This window comes from Macaca thibetana, chromosome 11 (assembly GCF_024542745.1).
Source record: "Macaca thibetana thibetana isolate TM-01 chromosome 11, ASM2454274v1, whole genome shotgun sequence".
Lineage (NCBI taxonomy): Eukaryota > Metazoa > Chordata > Mammalia > Primates > Cercopithecidae > Macaca > Macaca thibetana.
Window position 1 is genome coordinate 11921700 of NC_065588.1, and position 26189 is coordinate 11947888.

At 42.9% G+C, this 26189-nt stretch overlaps 1 protein-coding gene across 2 annotated transcripts in view; it reads left to right on the top strand.

Annotated features, from left to right (window-relative positions):
- ETV6 (ETS variant transcription factor 6) overlaps positions 1-26189 on the top strand; it is a 248238-nt gene that overhangs the window by 91479 nt on the left and 130570 nt on the right. The window contains exon 2 of one of the 2 annotated variants that reach the window (XM_050748231.1): positions 12814-12943. In XM_050748231.1, the coding sequence (XP_050604188.1) occupies positions 12814-12943 (130 nt within the window). The remainder of the gene's footprint in view (positions 1-12813; positions 12944-26189) is intronic. The other variant, XM_050748232.1, reaches the window with a different exon arrangement.

Sequence of the window (26189 nt, forward strand, 5' to 3'; positions counted from 1 at the left end):
ACTCTAAATACAGATCAAGTATTTCCAGCAAAAATTTAGTGTCAGATTTGAAATGTAAACTAGACACCAGATTTCAAAGACTTAGTATTGACTATACGTTGAAAGAATATTTTGGCCACATTGAGTTAGGTGTCATATGTTATCTAGATTCATTTTACCCATCTCTTGTTTTTCATGTAGCTATCAGAAAATGTTAAATTACACATGGGGCTCCCCTTATATTTCTGTGGGACAGTGCAAGTCTAGACAGTGCCTTACGGGATCCATCAGAAGCATTATTGGACTTTCTAAGGAAAGTTGCTGGACTTCAAAAGTTAGAGTCATAATTTTTCCCGTTGTGTTCACAAGTTGCTTTATATGGATGGGTTTATGACACTTGAGGGTTAGAAAATAGGTTTTAATAAGAGTAAGTTAGTTGAGAGGATAGCTTTGCCTCTGTTAATCGAATGATTTTTAGATGTATTTTCACCCACTTAGAAACCACTGATTCTCATGGGAACAAAAAACTACATTTGTGCATAGTACGAATTTGTGCCTGTTGGGTCCTTGTACCTTTATGCCAGACAGAAATCTCAATGATTGTCAGTGTAGGTTTCATTTCCTTGTGGCAAGGAATATAAAGTAATATAACCAAAGGGGAATTCCATTGCATGAAAGGAAATATTAGTGCTTGTCTAGCTCCGGTTTCAACCCTATAAGCTCCAAGTGATTTTCAGAGTCCCTCCTTCAACTTTTTTGTTAAACTTTCCAGATTTTCCTATTTATAGATCTCAGTTGTTGGCAGCTACATGTTGGAAGCGTTGTTGAAGCCCCTGGTAAGGCTTGATGCTGTAGCTTTCACAGCTTGGTTTGCAAGTTGCTTTCTAAAGATGCAAAGAGAATTACTACCCACTCTAGTAGTTTGAACAACCCAGTGAATTTCAGATATTGAAACCATATTCATGCCACTGTTCTATAATTCTATCACTGTTTTAGAATTGCATTGTATCTAAAGGAAGGAGAGATAGAATACTAATAATAATATCAAGATGCTCAGAAACTTTTGAGAATTTTGTTTTACAGGAAGAACTTGGATTTCCAGAGGCTTTAAAAAATTTATTAAGGAAGGAGTAAATAAATACGCTAGGTTCTTGAGTAAACTACTCTTATCCTTCAGAACCACTTTGTACATAGACTTTATCATGATGGCCAAGAGTTTTTAAAATGATATAGGCAGAGGGTATATTCTAGAGAAAGAAGACAGCATTGGGTTTAGGACTGCTAGCTCCATCCAGAGCAGTTACGTGGTTCATTCAGGGATCTTGTTAGCCCTTCAGCATCAGTTTCTACATCTGTCAAGTAGGTTCTGTGCTAGTTCTGGTGACATGACTCGTGGGGGTAGTAGGAGCATGTAATTGAAGGGTTTTTATCTTGGAAAAGCGTTAGTAGGCTCAAGGTTTCTAGTTGTTTAGGGTTCTAAGATTTGATTAACAAGTCAGCTGCTTGGAGTTCAAGGTATTTCTTCAGATTATAATCAGTTGATAGTTCAGTGTGCAAAAATAAAGACCAAACCACGGTAAGCAGCAAGGTTACTGTAAGGAAAAAATGTGTCCCACTGGCCACTTTAAAATGGCACACGTGCATCTCTGTAGCAACCTTGACAGCCATCATGTGGGATCATTCCCCTCACCCAGGGAACAGTGGTTCCCCAGTCTCCAGTCTCTCCATTCTCCAGCATGAGAAAGTGGTCTGGAGCCTGATCACATGAAGATGGACAGACACAGCCTTTTGGATGCGAGAGAGGGAAGGGAGTGCAAAAGTGGAATGGGTTTTCATTTCCTCTTGCTTGTTTTTTATTAACCTTGTCTTGCTCCTGTCACACACAAGTGCAGCCAGTGTTCAGGACACTGCTCCAGCTTGTCCTGAACTCCAGAAAGTGAGTTACAGAAAGTGAGTCTGGAGCTCCAGAAAGTGGAGCTGAGAAGCCTTCCTTGGGGTGGACATGGAGGGAGCAGCAGAGGCAATAGGGAGAAAACAACAACCATGGCTCAGGCACTGCTTGGAGCAGTTGTTCACATGTAGGTCAGGTAGTCATCATTCAGGAACTTCCTGTATTACACAAATAATCTCTATTTTATGGTTAAAGGTAGGACAGTGATAATTTACTCAGGAGGGAAGGACAGTTAGCAAATTGATTAATAAGGTTTCTAAAACCTATTGTGAAAGAGAATCCTTTAACATACGTCTTGTTTATTCTGCTTATTTATGTCTTGATTTAAGACAGTGATTTGCAACTTTATCTCTGCATATTGGAATCACCTGGGAACTTTAACCGTGTTCATGCCTGGCTCCCATCCCTGGAGATTTACTTGGCTATTGGGATTGGTTTTTAAAGTTTCTCCAGGTGATTCTAATACACAGATAATAGAATGCCTGATTTAAAATGTATTTCCTAAATTGTTAGCTGATCCTGAGTGCATATTTTCTATGTAGTGTTCCACACTAATAGTTTTAATGAAGGCACAGAATCTTATGTAAAATAAACTGCTAATTAGTCTTAACTACAGGGCTACAAGAGTGTCCTTCTTATTTCAAGCTGCTTAATATTCCGTTAATCACTGTTGTCATCATGCACACACACTTCTGTATTCCATTCTCATTCATTTACTTTTTAGAATGGTATTAATGCTGATGGCATTTGCAGGTAATAGTCACCTTGTCAGTAGAACTTGCTTTAGTAAATTAGTTGTCATAACAAAACTTCCCGGACTTTCTACCCATGACCACAATGAAGGGAATGATGCCTTTTCTGAGCCCCTATTCCTAAGAATCAGGAAGTTTCTATGATGTTTGACATGTATAGGTAGAAATTACTTGCCAAGGTGATTATGACTTCTGGAAAATGTTTTTAAAGGAAACACAGGTGTGTAACACTCCTAATCAGTATATAAGATTGCTTGTATGTTACTTTTTTGAGTTATAAAAGGAGGAGGATAAATTCTGCCTCCTTCCTCAGTCACTGTCAATCTCAGTCTTCTTTTGAATTTAGTTTCCCATTTTACAACATAAAGACAAGTTTAACTCTTAAGGCTTACATAAAAAAAGTAATGTTTAATTTGGGATTTCTCAAATTCTTCATCATAATAACACCTTGCATTAGTAGAGAACCTTTGTTGCAAAAAGATCAAAATATTTGATAAGCTTCATCTCATTTTTCTTTTTTGTGAGACAGCATCTTGCTTTGTCACCCAGGCTGGAGTGCAGTAGCACAGTCACAGCTCACTGTAGCCTCAACCTCCTGGGCTCAAGTGATCCTTCCGCCTTAGCCTCCCGAGTAGCTGGAACGACAGGCACATGCCACCATGCCTGGCTAATTTTTCATGTTTTTTATAGAGACAGGGTTTCGCCATGTTGCCCAGGCTGGTCTCGAACTACTGAGCTTGAGAGATCCTCTTGCCCTGGCCTCCCAAAATGTTGGGATTACAGGGGTGAGCCACTGCGCAGAACCTCTTTTATCCTTGAAATAACATCATGTGATGGCAAAGGCTGGGCATTGTTATCCAAATCTCTCACACAGCAACACTGAGGAGACGTTGACTCATTTCTTTTACGTTGCTTTTTAAGTACAGTATTGTTGGGTTTTGTTGAAAATTATTTCGGTAGTAAACATTTTCCAGAGATATAAATCTTTTCCAGACTCATTTGCGCTTGTTACTGTAGGTAGAGTTCATGAGGCTGTTCTTATTTCTGTTTATTTCGGAGCCTAAAGTGACCCAGGAATTCTGTGATGTATGTAGAGCGAGGGAATTTCTTCAGTTGACTGTGGTCCGGGTTGTAATCCAGCCTTCTTCCTTACAGAGGCGGGTGAGGGTTGGGGTATCTCTTAAGGGCTGGCGGGTCTTCATACAAACAGCTTTGCCGGGGCTGCCTAGAGCCTGGGCCAGCATTGGGGTAGTATCAAGTACGGAGCATTATTCAGCGGTTCTCCACACTCCCCTCATTTGAATGAGAATATAAATCTCCCCTGGCTCTCATGTCAGATCTTTGAAACCTCAAGTTTCTTATTAGGCGTGTGTGGTCCATTTAAGCTCTAGACATTTCGAAAAGATAAATCACAGGGCAAAACATCTTTTTAGTTTGAGTTGTAACTCGCTGGGGTTGTGAGTCTGAGCTGTCGCTTTTCTTTCTCTTCCTTTTACAAGACTTCCAGGATATAGCCGTTAAAGAAGGACACAAAAAGAGCAAAGCCCTAAGTGATGCCGTGGCACAAAGAAGAAAGCTACTTGAGGAGGAGGTGAAGGGTTTACAAAGAGGCAGAGAATGCAGGTGGAGGGAGGGAGGAGCTAATAGTTAATGCTCAGGTTCCAAGCCCTGTGGGCTGCCAGTGTCTGCAGGAGCCTGACTTTCATCCTTTCCTTCTGTCCAGGTTTTAAGTCTCATGAGTCGCTGGGGAAGCTCCCACCCCAGGTCCACTGTGAGGGACGTACAAGAGCAGTCACGTGGCAATAGTACATGCCTGGAAGGTATCTCTCATTTGGGGGGAGATTGAGAAGCGCTGTCTAATGGTGCCCTTGATACAACTAAATAGCAACTCTCTCAGTTCATTACTTGTTAGCCCCAGGCAGGGACAACGCAGATTGGCTAATTATAATAACCAGACCATTAAAGGGAATAGCGTTAATGGAGGAGAAAGCAGCTAATAAAGAGCCGAACTTGACCACTTTGTTGTGCCCAGGATACAAGCTGCTGTTAATTTAAATACCTGTTTCTTCTGCTGTTAGAACTAGGAAGAAAGGATTTAGTGACCCTCTTTCAAAAGGTAGATCACAAGCTTAGAGGCATTGCTGGATAAATTCAACAGCACGACTTTATTTCTTCCCCAGAGGTGACACCTGATGGTTCTGTATAAATAAAGTCACACCACCTTTCTTAGGCTGAAGTGATGCTGCTGACCTGCTCTCAGTAGGACCTGCACTTTTATGGCTTTTCCAGGAGTGGTGATGTGTGTTGCTGAGCTCATCCAATCTCTGCTTTGAACAAAGGCAATCCTCTATATCATGGAAGGGATTAGGGGTATAGCCTGGGGCTGCAGAATGGCGTGATTTAAATTTTCCCATGCAGGTTCAAAGCTTGTAACTTTGCCTGCGTGTACATCCACACTGGGTTCCAGCCACATGAACTGGGCCACCTTCATAGACCTCCCTGGTAACTACAGCCTGACATGACAAGGAATTACAGCTTTAGTTTCTGCTTACTATCCATGTTAGAAATATCTAAGGAAATACAGGAAAAAAAAAAAAAAAAAAAGAATTTCATGGCACCTCAAGAGTGGGAAGTATCTTAATTAAAATTTTTTAAAATGGGAACAATAAAGAAATCGATTTGAGTTTTTTTGCTTTGGTGCTTGTCTTTAAAGAAATTGCACCTAGTTCTAGAAACTAGTGCTTTTTCTAATTATATTCAGTAGAACCCTAGGATCCTGTGAGGGGACATAAGGAACTAATTGATAAAGAAGGGGACTATGGTGTCTGTGTTTTATTTGGAGTCGTTCTACCCACACTGTCATTTATAAGCTCTGACTTACCAGGGGAGGTAAGATTGTAGGCAACCTCTTGCAGTTATAAGGAACCTTTAAGTTCTCCTACTACCCAACTCCTTCACAGTGCAAGAACCTGTTTTAGAGTCACTTTTCAGCCTCAGCGTTAAGTCAGCTTTAGGAGAACAGTAAATCGCCCACATATCTGGAGACTTCAGCTGTTTGAAAGGCCTTCCTTCTAGTGCATGGGTATCTGTTGCTGGCTCTGCCCTCTGCTAATACAAGCAAGCCTTGAGTCTCTCTTAGACTTGTCCTTCCTATATTTGAGGACCTCTCCGAGGAGATTTTAAATCTTTTTTCCCTGCACAGGCCACATGTATCCTTAATGCCTTCATCCATTCCCCTCTTGGGAATGTGCATCTTTGGCCATTGGAGAGGTCTTGCTTGGACTGCGGCCACTGTGATTTCTGGGGGCAGACTCAGCTCCTTCTTGGTGCAGAGATCTGCCCACTATAGGCACCAAATAGATGTTGGCAGGCTTCTTTCCTCCTTACTGCTTCTGTTTATCTCACCTGTACTTTTAGATGTGCTGCTCTTGGATAAGTGGATAAGAATAAGGGAAATGTCTTTTGTTGTTGTTAAGGACAGTGTTGGGATAGAAAGTCATATGTTTTTACTCAGAAATGCCCAATAAGTTTTCTAGTCCAGGCCAAGGTATCATTTGCATAAGCAACCTGGAAATGCCCTCCTGGTCCTACTGATTGTTTCCCATGGTTAATGTAGAGCCCTGGATAAATTTGAATGGTTACTCCTGTTCCGAGATCATGCCACGAGAACCTTTCTCATACATCAGAGAGTCCCCTTCCTTCAGCTGAATGCGTTTACCGCTCAGTCTGTGCTGCCCATAGGATAAGCCACATGCATAAGAAGGTAGGTGCCTTGGCTTCGGTGGCTCTGTTGAGTCGCCCTCAAGAATCCTGCTGGAATTCTGTGAGGAGTGAGGATGCAGAGCAATGAAATATTCCAAGGCTGCTATGATTTTTACAAGCTTGAACCTGTCTCTTGGAATTCCCCATTGTGAAGTCATTATTGACTGGTTGGCATTACAAAGCAGTTCAGAGAAGTAAAGTTAGATCAGTCTGCACCCAAATACCAGCCACACCATCTCCCGAGCTGGTGACTGGAACTGTGGTTTTCAAGTCCATTTCCTCATTGTGGAATGGAGATAACGATGCCTTCCTTGCAGGGTCCTTGTGAGGCTGAAATAAAATAAAGGCTTCATAGGAACACATGCCATGTGCTCACTTAATGCTAGCTCTCTTTCCTGATTGTGGCAGTGACTGTATTTTCCAGCTAAAATTGTGACATGTGTTCTGAGAGGTGTAAGTATTTATATATAACTACCCATATGTATTTATGGGTAAAGGGGCACAGAACTTTAAATATTGAGACCATCCTGGAAATTCTAGGACATATGATTGCATAATTTGTAATGCCTGATACAGGCCTAGCCTCATAGTTGACAGCTGATGAATGCTGAAATATTTCTTTATCATAAGGAGAAAAAAAGAAAAAACTCAATGACCTTTTACAGCGATGTTTGATTGCAGGGCTTATTGCTAATGCTCTTTTTTTTTTAATCTCACTTTGCAAAGATAATACAGGTCTGGGTAAGAGGAAGACTTAAGATGCTTTGACTTAATTGTATCTGTTTGTCACAAGCGATATACTGCCTTCTGATTTTAGGATGTAACCATCCAGAAAGGCAGAAGAAAGGGACATTTTCAGTTCTAAACAGGAATCCGAATATCAACATCCCGAACATCTACATAAACTAGAGAAAGGGCACTCCTTTAGATTGGTGAAGCGGGCTCCTTGGGAGATCCCCATATCAACATTGAGTTTGGTTTGTCTGGCACGCCCTCTTCCCAAGGACTGAGTGGGCCATCCGGGTAACCTAGGGAGATTTCAGATGCCAGGAATATAGTTCCCACCCATCCTAATTTTCACAGGGTACGCTCATTTTTTTTTTTCCTTGGATTCTGCAAGATCCTACAAGATTCTGATATGTACTCTGCAAGATGAATGTTGAGAGCCAAACACCATTTGGCTTGTAAAAATCTAATGACTCAGTATCCAGAGGGATGTTGCTTTCAGGGCAGGGAGATACTGGACACCAAGAAGAAAGCCAGCTTGGGCCCTTAAACCAACTTGGATGTCTAAACCATCTTCTGATAACTCTCTGGATGAAAAGAAATCATAAACTTCACTTCTGTGATTTGGTAGATGTGGATTTTGGTACTTCAGAATTTGTATTTGAGTCTCTGTGGTGTTCTTTCTAGCCCAGATGCTAGGGTATGATGTTTCTTTCTGGGGAGATTCCAAAAATGTTACTCTCTGTGGCTGCGTGTACAATGTCTATTTAGAAAAGAAGACTGGCATTTGCATCTTAAATTCTTTAAGTTTATCTCACTGAATTTTGGAGTGGACAAAATATTGAATATCTTTTTTCAAGTGAAAAAATGTCGATTTTCGAGAGTATTACTTTAGGTTCTTGTGTATGTCTGTTTGTGCTTTCCTGGTGGCAGAAACTCAGAAAACTCTAGAGCTCAAATTTCAGCGTATTCAATTTTTTGTTAATGTGTCTACAGCTTGTTAATAAAAGCTTACTTAATGAAAGCCAACATCACCACCACTTGAATCATTTTTGCAGCCAGAAGAGTGTACTTAAATAATTGTGTATTCAGACTTCACTTTAGTAAATTTCAATAAATAGCTTCCCATAGGAGAGGTTTCTTCTGTTGAATCTGTAGAAGTTGACGATGGTACAAGCATCAGCTTTCTCGGGCAGCTTTTCTAAACACCTGCAGGGTGGAAAAGAGATCCTTCTCTCAAAATATTGAATATTGCCGGCATGACCACTCTTGTCGCTGGTGCCTGCTGTTTTCCATCTTGTCTGGGTGGCAGGTTTCTTCACAGTGATGGGACACTGAAGTGCAATGGGATGAAAGCATGCCTGTGGCATTTTTACCCTAGCTGTGGGGAAATGACCACCATCCTGTGTCCATGACACTCTTCCTCCTCAGGACTTTTAACCTGGGCTTCAGAAGCCATCACTGGGGCCAGTCCTGGCATTTATAATGGGGATAGGGACCATTTCCAGGAAAAGTTTCTGTATCAAGGACATCTCAGTTCTGCAGCAGCGGAATCTTTGAAATTACCTGCAAACCATCTTTTTGCAAGCGCAACCAACTTTATTTCTGTTTTTCTTAATTCCAAAAATGCTTTATTTCCAGAATGTTAATATTTAGTTAGCAGTAGGCTCTAGGTTTCCCAACCCCTCAGCCTTTTCGAAGGGTATAATAACAAATGTGTAAATGTGCTAGGGGATCCCTGTGATTTATGGAAGCTTTATATTGAATACTTTTGAAGAGGAAAGGCCTTTTGGTAATAATACTCATTTTTTGACTCTTCTGTAATATGCAACCTGAGGGTGGGGATGGGGGGACGTGGAGAAATGCCATTCTCCTACCGAGCACAAACTGTGTACGCCTGTTTTACAGGGAAGTCACGGGCTCCTAAGCATTCAGTTTAAAAATGAGCAGAATTAGATGGGTATCCTTCATTGGCCCTTCATGGCTAGGAGAGGAATGGGAGAGGGAACGTAACTCATTTTGGCTTCAGTCCTTACACTTTTAAGAGACAACCCTACTCCATACTCCATTTTTTTAAAAAAGCTTCTGTAATGGTTAGTGAAATTTACATTTCAGCTCCTGCCTACGACAGTTTTCTGCCTTATTTTCTCTTCCCAGCCCTTTGTGCTGCCTCCTCGACAACCTGCTCGTAGGTATTACAATTGGCCTCAGAAATTGCAGTGCTTCCCTTTTGTTCAGCTGATTGGCTTGGTAGGTTGTATCTGCAAATTTGAAAGCAGCATGTTTTATTTTTTTACAGCATCTAAACAATAATGTAACCACATCACGGCGTTCTTAGTCACATCATTGACCTCCTCCAGCAGTTTATCCCCCTACAACACTTGAATACATTAATATCACTGTCTGTAGCATTTTAATTTAATTAGAGCTGCAGTTATAATCCTCTTGGGAAAATCGTTATCCCGCCCTCCACACACACACACACACACACACACACACACACACACACACACACACACACACACACACACACGCACCCCACTCCCCATAATGTTAAAAGAAAGCACCTCTGGTTTTCATCTGTCTGACACTTTGCTTTAGAGGTGGGTGAGCTGTAAGCTGGGACTGTCACCACCACCCCCTCCTTTGTTGGGGTCGGACCAGAGAAGCAGTTGTAAGAGTAAAGAAGTTCCCTTTATTTGGGAAATTAGATGTTAGTGTCCTTAAGCTTCTCTGTCTAGATGTCTCCATCTGAGATAGTGGTATTTGCTTAATTTTTCCAATTGTTGATAGTCTGCTGATGTGCCAGGGTAGATGTTAAGTGCATGCTTATTGCAATAGAGTAAAAAATGAGGACTGCGAGAGTCACCCTAGAGATTCACAAAAAGAGAGACAAAAGGAGTCTTTGTAGGTGGGATTCCCAAGAGTGTGTTTTGTTCTCCGGGGAACAGAGCCCCCTCACTGTACAGCATCCTCTTGGGGTCCCTGAGTGCTCTGCAGCCACTGAGCCCAGAGTTACCTTAGGTGTGCCATGGCTGCTAGAAGAGTGCTCGGGGCCCTAGAAGCACATTTTGCATTTGTCCTGTCTTGGTCAAGGTAACCTCTCTTGTTGCTGACAAGTCTCTTCATTGAGCCTTTGACAAAGAGCTAATGGTGTGGAAAACTGTCCTCCAGCTGAGTAGAAACCATCATCAGGAACGTGAGGAGATCAGTGGGCCACAGTCTCTTCCTCTCTGGCCTTCCTTTTATAAGTTTTCATCATGAAGTAGCGGTTGTCTCCATCTAAAATTGTTTGGCCGGGGTTTGCGGGGGATGGTGTCAGATCCCAGAGCAGGTGCAGAAGTGTGGTGTTTCAGCGTAAGGTCAGGGAAACATGTAGAAGAGAAAGCACACCAAGGGGTTGCTTTTAAAGAGAGCACAGTGAAAGGAAGGTCCAAAGCCATGATAATTTAGTAAATCACAGTATATACTTTCAGGGTAATAGCTAGTCAGACTCTTTTGTCAGTTGGCTGGAGATGGAGTTCCCAAGAAATGCAGTCCAGTCAGCATGGAGGGCTGGGTTTCTCCCAGCTTGCCTTGGTGGAGTTGGGGGAGGCGGGGATGAGGTGGCCTCACTCTCATGGACTAGCCAGAGTGTCTTGTGAGTTTCTCTTTGCTTCAAGGGAAACAAGAGTCATTGAATTTCGAAATGCTGTCTTGTTTTTTTCTTGCACTCGTGCAGCACCATTTGAAGACCCTTTGGCTGCCCGATGTTTTCTTCACCAAGTTTCACTTCTGCAAAAACCCTAACAAAACAGAAAGTTATTTCCGAGAATAAAGTTAACGGTAGATATCTAGACATATAGTGGGATTTTGGGGGCTGGTGTCAGACAAGAGTTGAAGAATATGGAGAATTTGTTAAATTCAAAAAACAGACTTTGAAATGCTCAAAAGCCCACCTCACCTTTAAAACCTCTGAACAGATTTTATGTTTCCTATATGTGTGGGTTATTACTAATTTTTTTCGCTTTGTTCATCCCAAACCACCCCAAACCAAACACCAAAAAAAGTATGACCCATCCTTAAGTTAAAGTTTCTCAAAATACGTGTGATGCTTGCTAAAGTTCGAGAAAAGTGCAGTTGAAAGTTTTGCCTCTGGGTGACTTTTTACAGGATATCTTAATTGACACAGAAATGAAACCTGGGATATATGTGCCTGCCCTTCATTAAGAAATTCACCAAGAAACTGCAGGATGTATGTTTAAACAGAAATATTCCAACTGCCCTAGTTGCTTCTGATAGGTGCCTTAGGGAAGGTAGAGCAATTCCATTCGGAAATTATAACAATATGTATATATTCATTTAAAATCAGAACTTCCTACCGCAACCGCCAAACTTTCTAGGCTATGAGCAGAGAAGCTTTAATTTGGTTATAGGCTGAGGACTCCGCCACTTCCCTTTGCACATTTGATGAGATGTAAAATGTTAAAGAAGTATCTTTCCAAAACGTAAACACTGCCTTCCCTTTACTTTAATGTACGATTTTCTTTTGCTCCTGAGTTTTATTTTCATAACGGCATTTTACTCGTCTTTCCACCGTATATTTGGATGTTGTGTGTTCCACTTTACATTGCCCAGTTAAACCACAGACACTCCTGAAGTTGTGTGTATGTATGGACTGCAAGTCAACCTAGTTGGTATGCTGATCTAAGATACAAATTGCACTGCTGTTCTGCTGAACCCAGTAGTCGGTTTCTTGCCATTATTTGCGGTATTTTAACTTAAAACTCACAGTAATCCTTCTCACCCCATCTAGTTTGTTTTAATTGATCTAACAAACACTGCTTGTTTGAATTCAAATGGAGAACCCACCGAAGCTGCCCCCTACCCTTTGATAGTTGATAAGGGGTCAGTCAAACAGTACTTCTTTTAAATTCAGATACTTCTTTGAATGAACTATGAAATACTTCAGAGGGAAAGGAAATACCGATTCTGAGACGGAGAATGAAGGAACAAGGAGATATTCATTACTGTTGCAGATAATTCCTTGCAATGAAGGAAACAATTAGATGTTGGATATTTTTAGTTGTGTTTGTTGTATAGTGAGATAGGTGGACAACAGAAGAATCTTCCTCGTGGATTTAAATTCTAAATCTAGAACTTATCTTTGAAGCTGTCACTTTACTCGTTCAGCTCACTCTCTGTGCAGTGAATCTAGAATCATACTTTGATTAGAAGCTGGGGATATTGCTACAGAAGAGAAAACGTGGCTTCGATAAAGTGATGGCATTAATTATGCAACTTGGGCAAGTCATTTTTTAGAAAGTTGTCTTTAAGCCATTCTCTTGGACATATTTTTTTGTTCCGTTTTGTCCCTCCTTTTTAGTCGTACAAACCACAGGGTGTACACCTATTGACCTGAGACCAAAGTAAAGGCTGTTTTCAAAGATGGCAGAGTTTTGTTATATAGCCCCAATGCTAGGCATCTGAAAGACAGCTGTATACAGTGTCTCTACAGAGAGAGTAAGCCGGATTGCTTGGGAAGCTGGTACTGCCCATGCCCCACCTCCCTTTTGCTCCCCATCCCCAGATGGTCTCGCACCTCCATTCCAAGCTTTCATTGTCTCTCTCCCCCTCCCCTCTTCCTGCCCTTATTTTTAACAGCAGGAACGAATTTCATATACACCTCCAGAGAGCCCAGTGCCGAGTTACACTTCCTCGACGCCACTTCATGTTCCAGTGCCTCGAGCGCTCAGGATGGAGGAAGACTCAATCCGCCTGCCTGCGCACCTGCGTGAGTGTTTGTGACCCAAGAGGGACAGACGATTGATGGCATGGGGCGGGGGTGGCAGGCAGTGGACTCCAGGCCAGAGAGTAGCAAGCTCTGAGGTGGTTTTCACAGGACTTCGCCACGCTGCTTTGGAATCTTTCACACCCCCTGCCCCCAAAGACCTCTGAAAAGTTTGAGATTCCTGTTCCTTGTTTCTCAATGTGTTCATTGCTTCCCTGACTATGACACGTTAAAAAAACAAGAAACCTGGAAGCATGCAGTATATGGCAGAGCCTACTAAATCTCCTAGTAGACAAGATGATTTGTGTGTGTGCAAAGTTTATCTGTATTCTCAAATTCACGCTTACTCAACTTTAATATTTTCTTTGGTCCTAAATTTTGCTCAGTTTGTGAGTCACACTCACTCCTGCTTTGTGTTTAAGCCGTGCGCTGTTCTTTCTTTCCAGGGCCCTCCTTCCCCTCCCTGTCTGTGCTGGCTACTTTTCTTCCCTTCATTTTCTAGGCCTGCGTAGGTCCTTTCTCTTACCTCCTTTCCTTCTCCTCCACTCTCTCTTGCTTCTCTTGTGCTTGCTTTGCCTCAGCAGCTGCAGTCTGTAGTGGTTCCACCTTTCTCTCCCAAATCATCTCTACCCCTTGGCCTACCACTTCCCCATCTCAGTCCTCAGCTGCAACTTGGCAGAGGTTTGGGGCCCACACACCTGTGCTGCTGATACTGGCCTCCAAAGCCGTTGACACCTGCTGTGTCCTTTTTGTCTGCCTTTCTCATACTACCGCCCAGCTCAGGTGATAAAACAGGATTGGGGCAGCTGGAGAGATGAATCACCTGATTCCCACCCTCTTCACCGTATCCAAGAAAATGCCAGCTTCTCTGCCTTGAATGTTATCCTGTGGGCACAAGATTAGGTTATAGAGGACACTTGGGGTCACCGTGGCCCTTCCAGTGACTTCAGTGGTGGCACAGTCTTGCTCACCATCTCTCTCCAGCATGGTGATTCTCTTCCTGCTCCACCCTCCTCAGAAGGTTGCTTTCTGAATGCAGAGAACAATGGGAGACAGAGGATGCAGGTTCTTCCTTTCTCTCTCTGATAATTCAGGGAATTAGATGACCGTGATACTGGGGCTCCTGGGGGAACACTGCTGGCTTATGCCTTCTGCCCCACAGTGCAGATGGTTGCTGGGGTGTTTGCAAGGAGTTGGGGGCATGAGAATCCTTCCCCTCCTGCATCTTGCTGCGTCCATCAGTATTTACGAAGTTGCCGCCTACTATGGTCAAGACGTTCCTGCTTCATTTGGGCAGGGAAGTAAAGGACACAGCCCTACTCTACCATCTTTTCCTCTACTTCTAAGGAGGTTGGAACTGTAAAGGTGCCAGGATCATGGCTGGGAACATCAGTGTCCTTAGGAAACTGGAATGTTATGGCACCATGGGAGCAGACACAACTGGAAAAGAAACAGCAGCCAAGTGATAGGAAATTTTCCTCCAGAAGTCATCCTGTGACCGATATATTCACTTCAGAAATATTCGCCTCAGGATGGAACATCCTCATGCCACGCAGGCAGAACACTGCTGCTACCTAATTCATTCATTTATTCATCTCGCAAATAGTTATTGATTGCCTGTGCTGTGCCCGGCACTCTTCTGTGTCCTGGGGGTGCAGAAATGAACAAAGCAGAAAAAACTCCTCTGCTCTTGTGGAACTTAAATTCTAGCACAGAGAAAAAAAAAAGTTTCAAACACTCATCACAAACAGACTGAGATTTGTTTCATAACGTTTCATTTTTACATTCTGCAACATCCCCCAAGGAGGCCTTTGCTCCTGGTTCACTTCTGGATGCCTTGACATATGGAAGCTCCTTAACTACCTTCCATGAGATGTTAACCTGACAAAACAAACAAGCAAGCAAACAAACACACTGAACTGGAGGTCAGGAGATCTTAACTTTTACCTAGTTCTGCTGTTCGACTGTGGGTAATTTAACTCAGTTCTCCTAGCAGACAATACTGTGTGTGGACAGGAAAATGTTTCACAGCCTTCCTAACTTCCAAATATTATCATTCTCATCTGAGGCATCATTCTCCTTGCTTTGAATTGTTTCTTCCATAGTAACACTTGCATTTTTTCTGGAGTAGACAGTTTCCTCATTGAGCCGTGTCTGTGCTGCTTACCGGCATTTTGGTAGCGCCTTCTGTGTGCCAAGCACACGACCATAATAGCTGATATTTATCACGGGATTACCCTGTAGCAGACACTATGTGAAGTCCTTTACAGGAATTCTTTTTAATTCATTCTCACAGTACCTGTAAGGTATAGGTCTTCTTTCTATCTGCATGTCACACATAAGGGCTTAGACAATTTAAGTAATTTTTCAAGGTCAATCATAGAACCAGTAAGAGAATAGAGTCAAGACTCAAACTCAGTTCTGGCTGACTCCAGAGCCCAGGATCTTATATCCACTATACCACCATAAAGTATGTGTTTAGTAAATATTTTTTGGATGGATGGATGGATGGATGAATTCAGGGTTGACACTTAGCCAGTGTTCGCTGATGTGGCCGTAGCATTGGTTTATGGCTGGAATCTATTCTAATTGCCGTCCTGTCTGTTCTGTCTGTTTGTTGAATGGTTTGCATATCATCCTTCGAAGCATGGATGGATCCCCACGTAGACAGCTATAAAATATAGAACTGTGGCACATTCCTGGAAACCTTGCCATTTCATCAGTAGTTAGACTGTGGATTCAGGTGATGGTAAAGATTTTGCCTGAATGCCTACTTTATGGCAGTCTAACTTTATATACCTCTCCTTGGTCATCTGCATGAGACCTATTGTTGACACCATTGGTTCTGACGTCTGTATTGAATCCTCTGGAAGTGGAGCTTCCCAGGCTCTTGCTGTTTGCCCTCGGCTGGGACTTTCCGAATGGGGCTGAGCTTCTGTCCTCCCGCTCCTGTTCTAGGATTCCGCTGTTTGTCATCCTGTTTGAGAGGAGCATATAGCCCTTACGATGACTGAAGCTGTGCCACACACTTGAAGATGCATCCCAGCTGAGTTTCCAAACCTAAAAGAAAATAAATATTCTAACCAGGGAATTGGGTTATTGCTGTTTTAATCTGGGATTCCAGACAATTCCCAGTGGAATGCTCATGGAAAGTACGGGGAAGAATCTCAAAGCCAAGACAACAGCGGGACATTTATGGTATTGCTAAGTCGGAGGCACTTTTAGCTGCTTGTTTTAAACGGACACTCATCAGATTGGTATGCCTCGAAGTGGGTTCTTTTCACCATTTTCCATTGATTACCAGATAAATCCTCTCCCTTAATTCTTCCTTTCTCTTCTTTCGTTCTTAAATCAGCACATATTCTTGGGAGTTGGGGTTAAGGGGAGCAGAGATCATAATATCTAAGGTTTTCATACAGAGAGTTTCTCACCATTTTATTCTGCAAAAACAGAGCTAGACCCAAACTGAAGACACAGCATGACAAATTAGCAAGTTATTGAGAAGTAGAGAGTGATGCCTTTCCTTTTATTTGCCAGTGATAACAGCAAAGTGATAAATGGAGTAAAGTGTTAAGTGCTGATTAGGGAGGACTTGAAAAGGACTGGCAAAGCAGCCTGGGCAGAGTGCAAGAGGAGAGCCCAGGGAAGAAAGGCCAGACCTGTGCCACCCTGCTCTGACTCACTGCCCAGATTACCAGGACAGTGCCCTTCAACCGTCCTACAGCAGAACTCCCCTGCTCACCGGGAGAGCAAACACAAGTATGTCTGTTGAGAGGATAGAATGGGCATCATTTTTGCTTCTTCTTCCATAAAGGATACTGAATTGTTTTTGAAGCTTGAGGGTAGAAGAGCCGAAGTACAATTACAGTAGACAGGTGGGAAAAAAAAACAAGTTCCATTCTTTAAAGGAACATAAGCCTTTCATCGTAGCTTGAAAACACTTGAAAGACCAAGGACCCCCAAGGGTGCCCAGGCAAGATCACTCTTGACTCTGGCCAGAGAAGGGCTGTTACTGGGAGCAAAGGATACCTTTGCCCAGTTCTCACCAGGTGACTTGTAGTCTTGCAAGGGAGGGATGTTTTCTGATTTGTCTACCCAAAGGCCATTCTTTTTCTAAACTCATGGGGGAGTGACTGCTGAAGGGGGCAGTTAAAGCACCTCACGAGGTTCTGCCAGCCTGCTGATTGGCAGAGGCTTACCTTATGAAACACTGGGCCTCAGACAGTGATGCTCAGACCCAGCCTTACGATAATAATGTAAGTATAGTTCAGATTGATGGGGCAGAATTTAAATAATTAAATGTCTTTATTTAAAATTTCTGTTAAACGTGATCATTTCACATTTAGTTGACATTATGCCATTTGCCCGCAGACTTTGCATTTTGCAGTGTCCATTTGGCCTTCTAAAATCCCTGTCAATGATATTTAAAAATCGGAAGCTAGGACTCATTCATCATGTTTAATAGGGTTAGGGTTTATGATGTTGCGGGTTAATAAATAGCCATAATAGCCGCTCGGTGTTTTCTGGAGTCAGAACACCAGAAATAGTCCCTTGGCTCTCTTTCTTTTCCTTGTGAATCTTTCAAAATTCTTACATTACTACTCCTGCTTGTGTGTGTTTAATAATTTAATTTAATGCCTTCCTTTGGAAACGTTACCTCTCTGCTCACCCACTCGGCTGTTTTGCCTTCTCAGCAGAGTAACTGAGTTTAAGACAGCCACGTGACAGGCAAAGCTATATTAGAACCAGCATAGTGAGAAGGGATGCAGTGCCTCTTTTCTAATTGGGTAGAGCAACAATTTTATATGCTTTCACATTATGTTTGTTCCCAAAAAAAAAAGGCAAAATTGGGAGCTGAACATGATCATCGTTATTATTTTATATTTTTATACATAACAAGATGTGCTCATACTTATTGTCTCATTTAATTGTGCAACAGTCCTTGAAGTAGGTGCTATTCATTCTGTTTGATGAGCTGACCGTGGCTCCGACAGGTCAACTGGATTGTCCAGGTGCACACAGCATGTGAAAGGCTGAATGTGATTTCTACTTCTTGAAACCACCTTTCAGCTTTTTTTTTAGGAGAAAACATAACGTCAGAATTTCATGGACTTGAAAGTAGAGGCACCGCTGACCACTGAAGTCTGGGCGGCCACAGGTACAAGGACTGGGACAGGTGCGGTTCTAGTGATGCCACCTGATCATGAAGTTGTGCTGAATCCGCAGCAGACTGGCTTCTCCCTCTCAACAGGATGAGGGAGAGGCATCAGGATAACAGCCTGTCCCTGTGGATAGTTTATGCTGGTTTTGTTCACCAGTCCTGCTGCCTCCCGCTGTTTGTTCTCTTGTGAGCTCAGGTTAGAGTTGAATTTCTCCCTGCAACCAGAATGCCAGAGCTGGTCCTGTAGGCCCTGATGGGCCAGCTCCGAGAGTGGGTTCAATCCAGTACCCAATTCCCCAGCATTTTGCTAGGGGTGCCCTTCTAGGAGGACGGTCCCGCTGCTTTTGGAAGTCTCCAAATAAAAAACCATGGTAATAGACAGGGCTTGGGTCCAGATAGATGTGAATGGACTTGAATTTCAGGGTCGACTCTTTCTATTAGAGATGATTTAACCTATCTAAGACTCAAGTTTCTAATAACACCTACTAATGAGGGTTTCTTAGAAATACCAGATCTCATTTATGTATAGCACCTGGCACAGTGCCCGGCCTGCAGTGGCCAGGTAGCTCACCAAAGCTCCATTTCCGTTTCCAGTGACAGTGGCTAGCCTGTTGAAGACGTGGCTTCCCCATGCAGGAGCCAAGGGAAGCAGCTTGCATGTCGTTGTCTGTGAGTTTCATTAAAGAAAGGACCTAGGGTTCTGTCTGTGTGGTACTCAGACTAATTTTCCTAAGTCAGATGGAAATAAGCTTTGCTTTCAAACAATCCCCTGTGATTTCCAGGGGCTCAGTTTTGCTCTAGGGCACTCCATCCCAGGACCTTTTCCTACCCACACATCTCTCCCTCAGTCTGGAACTTTCTTCCCGGTCTTGCCTGATTCTGCGAGTCTCCTTCTTCAGCCTTCCCCACTCTTCTAATACCTATCAAGTCCTCCCCTGTCCTTTGCTATCACATCAGCGTTCCAAAAATGGCCTCTCCTCACAGCTGCCCGTGACGTGCAGTGATATCACCAGCAGAGTTGAGACAAGGACAAGGAGAAGAGATTTAATTCTCTGTCAGTGTCTTACAAAGCAGTAATGACTTCTAACAAAGCCAACCCGCCACTAGCATTTTATACTTTGTTCCCCCTTAAGCCTTCTTTTGGGTGCCTTCACTTTTTACATTCAAATGCTTGAAGGCTTTCTACTTTCCCCACGGCACATGTGGCTATACGAGGGCCCTGGTTAGCTGCTTCAAACAGCTTGAAGAGCAAAAACAGCCCGCAGCAGAACAGCCAGGATGCTTTGGAAGGGAAATTTCCTTTTTGGGTTTGCTGTCTGAAAGAATTTCCGATGCAGGCAGACGTTAATTCCTAGCTCCATGCTTCCTGATAAGGAAGCAGCTTCAATAAATGCAGCTATTTATAGATGTCTTTTTTTTTTTTTTAAGAAAAAAATATATAACCAGAGGTTTACTGACCTTTTCTTTCACTTCACATTTCATGCAGTGAGCTCTGTGTACATTTAAGGCAGTTCCTCCAGCATCAGCTCTGACAAAGTGGCCCTGGTTTCGCTGTGGGGGATGGGGAGGGGAGGATGAAGATGGCACGGACCCTCATTAGTGTCACAGGCTCTCCCTTTTCCTCGGAATTCTGAAGTAGATGTTTGGAAACTGTTGACAATGGGTTGTCCCTACCTGGTGCTTTGCATTATTTATGTGAGCCCAGAGATGCTCAGCTCTATTCTAGACTCAACACTGAAAGGTTATAGCAGACTAAGAGAGCCCTTTGAAAAATAAAAGACGATGAGAACCAGTCCGTTTTATGAGACTTGAACAACAACAGGAAATCAGAAACTTTATTTCCATTTCTTCTTTTTTTCTGTCTATTGCTTCCTCTTGGATTTTCCCAACCCTCAATACCTCTGTGGTCTTTCCCTTGTCTTGATGGGTTTCTACGGATTGAGGAGTTCCTGTCCTTGAGCTCCACTCCACGGTCACCCTTACATGTATGATAAAGGTTCAGTGTGATGTTGGCTTGAACTGTGCTTCTCTAAGTTACTTCTCACCTCCTCTTATTATCAGAAAGCATTGATTGAGCTGAGTATATACAAATTCAGTAGTTTCCATTCTCAAATAACTGATATTTTCTCCCATTTTGCTTCATGCCTGAGTTACACCGCATCAGTAATTCAGACTTCTGGTGTTTCTGGCAGGATGACCTTGATAGCTTCATCAGAGGTGAACGTTAGCAGGGACCTTTAGATGTTGCTGCTTTTGCTGTTGCCGTGGGTGGATTCTGATTCTCAGTTGCCTGTACCATGTGTGAGTGTTTTGTGGTTCGTTTTTCTGATCTCTTCTGAAGGAGAGGTAGAGCAGGACTTGAGAGAGTTAAACTGGCCCTGGCTCTGGCCACATGCTGACTGTAAATTCCCAAGTATAATTAGTCACGCTGCCCCAGAATTTACTGCCTCCATCTTGGATGGGTGGACAAAACTCCATTCTTTCAACATTGGCCTCCATGTCTGCTTCCAGCAGATCGTGGATACCAGGAGCTCTCAAATGGGGCTGTCAGATTCCAGTCGTACAAATGCGGACTGTGGGTACAAATAATGGATAAAGAGCTGTAGATGTGGGGTGGATGAGGATTGGATACCTAGAAGGGAAGGTGGACTGCACAGAGCTGTGCAGGGAATACCCTACTTTACCAGGTCAGCTGAGGCTAAATTCTCAGCTTTTGGGGTGGGGGTACTCACCGAAATGGTTCACTGAGGAGGGGGTGAAGGTTTGTAAGGGAAGATATAACAATTCTTTTTTAAAAGCACCTAGAACAAGTTTTAGGGTGTTGAATAGCACCATCTGAAAAATTATAGGGGTATCCAGCAATTTATGGAGCTCTGCTTGAGAAGTATCATTGTTAGGATTTTATTACCCATTTGTTTTCCAGAAATAGCTCATCTTTGCAAATGAGCTTTTAGTTTTTTGGTCATTGCACCCTACCTGCCAGCTCACAGGAGCCTGTGTTTCTCCTTAGGAGCCACTCTGAGGTCAACTGTGTTTAAGATCATAAAGGCACTTTAGAGAATCTCTGTGGCATTGTTGTGGGGAATAAGAAATAATGATCACTACTACTATTATATATATGTATATATATAAACGTATATATGTGTGTGTGTATATATATAAAAGTATATATGTGTGTATATGTATATGCTTCATATATGTTATCCTGAATAATAACAAACACTGCACAGTAGATACTATACCTGAGGCTCTGTAGTGGTAAACCACTTGCCCAAGGTCACACAAAGGGAAAGTGGAGGAGCCCCAATTTGAATCCACATCTAATTCTAAAACCCAGACTTTTCTTTTCCACTTCACCCTATTACTCTTTAAAAGTCTGAGGAGCAAATGAAAGTTGTTTCATTCTGTCTGTTGGTTCGAAGGAGAATATCCAAGCTAGTAGGCTGATTTTTTTTTCCAATTTTTAAGCATAATACAAATTACTAACAAGAGGCCCCAGATGGATAAAATCAGAGCTATAAACCAAATTATCTTTTGAACTTGAAGGAAGATAAATTTCCGTATCCAATCCAGTATGCACACTGTTATATGCCAGATATTCTCAGGTATGTGTATAAATTCTAGAGTGTTAGAAACAAAATTAAATGAAGTAAAAAGAGGTTTCTTGGCCGGGCACGGTGGTTCACGCCTATAATCCCAGCACTTTGGGAGGCCGAGGTGGGCAGATCATGAGGTCAGATCAAGACCATCCTGGCTAACCCGGTGAAACCCCGTCTCTACTAAAAATACAAAAAATTAGCCGGGCGTGGTGGCAGGCGCCTGTAGTCCCAGCTACTCAGGAGGCTGAGGCAGGAGAACGGCATGAGCCCAGGAGGCAGAGCTTGCAGCGAGCCGAGATCGCGCCACTGCACTCCAGACTGGGCAACACAGCGAGACTCCATCTCAAATAAATAAATAAATATTAGAGGTTCCTTGTCTATTATTTTCCATCTTTTTAAAAGAGATGATCTACCTCACAGATGGTTATTAAACAGTAAGAAAGGTGCTGTGATTAAATGAAGATTGTATTACTGAGTTTACACCTTAAAACACTGAACTTCCTGATAATTTGTGTTAAGCCAACGCACTTCAGAAAAATTGCCTGACATTTGGTGCCTTAGTTTGCCCACATGGCGTGTGTGCCAGAACACTCTACAATGGGGTAAGAGGGCAGAGAACATGCTCTTGTGGGGGTCAGTTTCCTGAGCTCTGGTTCTACGTGGCTGATTGCTTGGGTCATCTCAGCAGTTCATTCTGTTTCCCAGGACTGTGGTTTCCACATCTGCACAGTGAAACGGCCTAGGCATATGATTCCTAAGTTCTCCCCAACTCAATCATCACATTGTTCTCTAATTCCAGAAGAGAAACACAAGGAGTATCAGTAGTGGAATATTATCTGTAAATGCCCAGATTTCATGATCATTCACTTGATTTCCAGGGCTCAACATCAAATTTTAGTGCAGATGGTGGTACTTTCATGACACAGGAAATTGTCCTCCATTTTAGCTGTGATTGTTTTGTGAGGAAGCCCTCCCACAAGGAAATAGGGAAATCCAACACCCAACTCTGTTGAGCATTTCCCTACGGTTCCTGTGATTGAAATCGGGTTAATGCTTTTGTGGGATAAGAACTGGTGCTAGCTCCTAGGCCTCGCAGGGCTTCTAAAGACTGTCCCCGCCACTCTTGCCTTATGCTGGTTCCCAGTATCTTACAGCCAGAGCGCAGACCTGCTCCCGTGTTCTCGTAGCCCCCTTTCTGGTCTGAGAACTGTCTGTGGCTTGGCCCTTTGCCCCATGCACCACGCACAGGTGTGGCTTCTGAGAACTAGCTACTTGACCCCAATTGTGCGATTAGTGGGAATCCCCTCCGCAACTCAAGGCGTGCTTGCCTTTCCTGTAACCTGTAAAAAGTTTCGGTCTGTGTTTCTCTCCCTCTGGAGATGGTATCCACCGGGGTTTAGGCTTTACAGAGCCAGCTGATCTGCGTGGAGAGGCCACAGTATCCTCCCTTAGCCGGCTCCGTAGCACATGCACAATTAATACTGCATTAATTAATTATGGGAGAAAAAAAAGCACAGTTGGCAAGGGAATGAAGGCTTTCAGCTTCTAAAGTGAAGGCTTTGATGCTGAGCTTGAAAGTACATTTCCATCCGCCTCAGCCAGCAGAGAGAATCTGTGACACTTATACCATCCCCTGGGCATGAAAACTCACACCCAAGGAAACTATTTCTAAATAGAGGCCCTCAACTAGTTGCTGGAATCATCTACTCATTGCCATGGGCTGTGAAAAGGGGGTGTAAGATTAGGGAGAAAAGACTTGCCCAAAGCAGCAGTGATTCGTGACCAAAGCTGATGAGGGGTTTTATTTTTTCTCCTTAAGTAGCTCTTAAGTCATCAACATCAGGAACTCTTTGTAGAGAAACAAATATGAGTAAGTGATTTGGTGCCAGCCCCCTTGAGGACATCAAATGAGTCTTTCTCCTTCCTCCTCCTCCTCGCATGCCTTGCTTCAGGAAGGAACCCTAAGGTGGTGCTGGTTTTCCAAACCTGTTGTTTGGATGGGTTGGAAGGTTCATCTCTCTTAGGCATTGTTTCCCACGAGATATGAGCAAAGTAGGGGAGAAAACGCTTTCCTTTTTCATGCTGATTCCTTCACGCCATTGTTCTTGAACTCCTCAGCTCCCACACTGACTCCTTTCACTTCTCCTATGAGATGGTAGTGAAGCCACCTCACCAAGTCCCCTCTCTGAACAGACACAGTTCTCGTTCCCCTATTTACAACTCGGTCGAGCATTTTTCGTGGGGCTCTTGCTGACCTTAAAATTTGGCCATGATTCAAATATTCGCCCAGATATCTGGGGTTTTATTAAAGGTCTTTTAGGAACACAAAAGTAGAAATTCCCTGAGAGAGGTTTTCTTCACTTGAGACTCATGGGTTATAAACGAAACTACTCGAATGCCCAGACCAAGTGCCGAGAGGAGCGTCAGGGACCCACAAAAACCTAAAAAGATAGAAAATTTGTTTTTGATCAAATAGATTTTGGACCTTGTGAAAGAAAATAAGCTTTTCTTTTGATTCTTAGAGAAAAATTTTACTTCAGATGAATCCAAGTGTGTGTGCACGCACGTGCTTTCATTGGGATCATCTCACAGCTATTATTCCAGATAGCTTCACAAAGCTTCTGTGATTTTTCCTACTACTGTGATGATTCCTACCCCCGCCCCCCACCAAGTGATCAGGGGAAAGAACTTGAAATACAACTGGGTATTGTAGCATTGGCACTGTGCAGACGCTGTGTAGCTCTCTCATGTCTGGTACTTCTTTGTTTGCTAAAGGAGTATTGAGATTCAGAAAGTGGCTGCCTTCTAAACCTTTATTGTTCAGATAGCATTACTTTGGACCCAGGACAGAGGGCTTATAGTTGACTGGAACCGGGTGAATGTTATACTTAAGCAGGGAATGTGGTCACCCAGTTGCAATGATTTAGAGTGCTTTGAACATAAATATCTCCCACGATGAATGACCAGGGTGCCTGAAATTCCATTGTAGAGACATTCCTTTTGGATCAGGCATTATTTCCACATAGCTCTACTTTTAAAAGTAAATCATATGGTAGCAGATAGTTATGGAGAGAGATAATTAATACCTCAAGTCCCTAATATCTTAATGAAAATTAGCTTATCAGATCTCTTGAATCTTTTGAAGTGGAAGGACCATGGCCAGCACGGAGGGGGTAGGGTTGGAAATAAACACTATAATTTTGCTTAGGGCTGGCCTTCTCTGTGGATAAGACAGACGGAAGACTAGATGGAAAATCCAGGCCTCCTGATTTAGACAAAACATTGTGAGACTGAAGCTCTGAGGCCAGGATGAGCAGTCTGCTACTTACTGTGCATGGCCGTTGATCTCAAGACATTGCCAGCATCAGTCTTGGCCAAACAAGGTCAGGTCTCCTCTAGTACACTGGCGATTTGAGAATGTGCAAGTCATCTGCATTTCTTTGACAGGAGGAGTGAATTTGGGAGTATAAATCTGAATCCTTAAGCCTTTCACCCATTCTCACTAAATGTCTTTACTTGGGGGATGATCGTGTTTGATCATAATGCCAAGATCTTGCAGATGTATAAAGGGCATGGTAATCCAAGTCTTGAGTTGAAGTAAGTGGTCAGGAAAATCGTGACCCTTGGGGAAGGAGCTACCAGAGCTGGGTGGCTTATGTGTATGTGACAAGGAGGAGGTGTGCAGAATTTGGGGGGAAGATCCTTTGTAGTTCTTCATGTGGAATAATAACTTCCATTTATTGAGTGCTTATGGTAGGCGCTTTTCACATGTATTATATCATTTAACCCTCTAGACAGTCCTGTGAACTGGGTTTTATTATCCTCATCTTACTGACGAAAAGTCAAACTTAAAGAGGAAAAGAAACTTGGCCGGAGTCACAGAGGTGGTAGGTGGGAGACAGGTCCATCCAGTCTACACCTTGCCTTCCAATAGAAGCCAAAGCCCTATTGCCTAATCTCTTTGCTTTAAGAACATGAAAAATAGTGTTGAGTTCCCCTCTGAGATCCGACTGTGGTTAAAGCTTTACAAATTTTAGAAAAACAGAATAACTCACTAAAATAAAAATTTAAAGCTACCCCACAGAAAACATCTACCACAAACCCAAACTTCAGGGTTTGTATATCCAGATTTTAGCGAGCTATATGACTCTCCCTAGTCCCTTGCTGTGTCTCCTGGTAAATACTATCCCTTTCAGAGCCCCGGCACATACATAGTGTAATAAGATCAGAACCCACCCCCTACCATTCCAGTGCAATCTAATTGCAGAGTGAAAATCCAGGGCCGTCTTAGATCCTCATCTATCTACGTCTCTCTTGGTCCCCACCGCTTGATATGCAGTCTCAAGTTCAGTGCCATTCCCTCTTTTTTGCGCATTAGGTCTCTGTATTGTTTCCTTATCACAACTTTTTTTTTTTTTTTTAATGAAGTGATTTTAAATGGAAAATTTAAAACTTAACTGTGAATCTGGCAGTTTCCTGCTAATGCCTC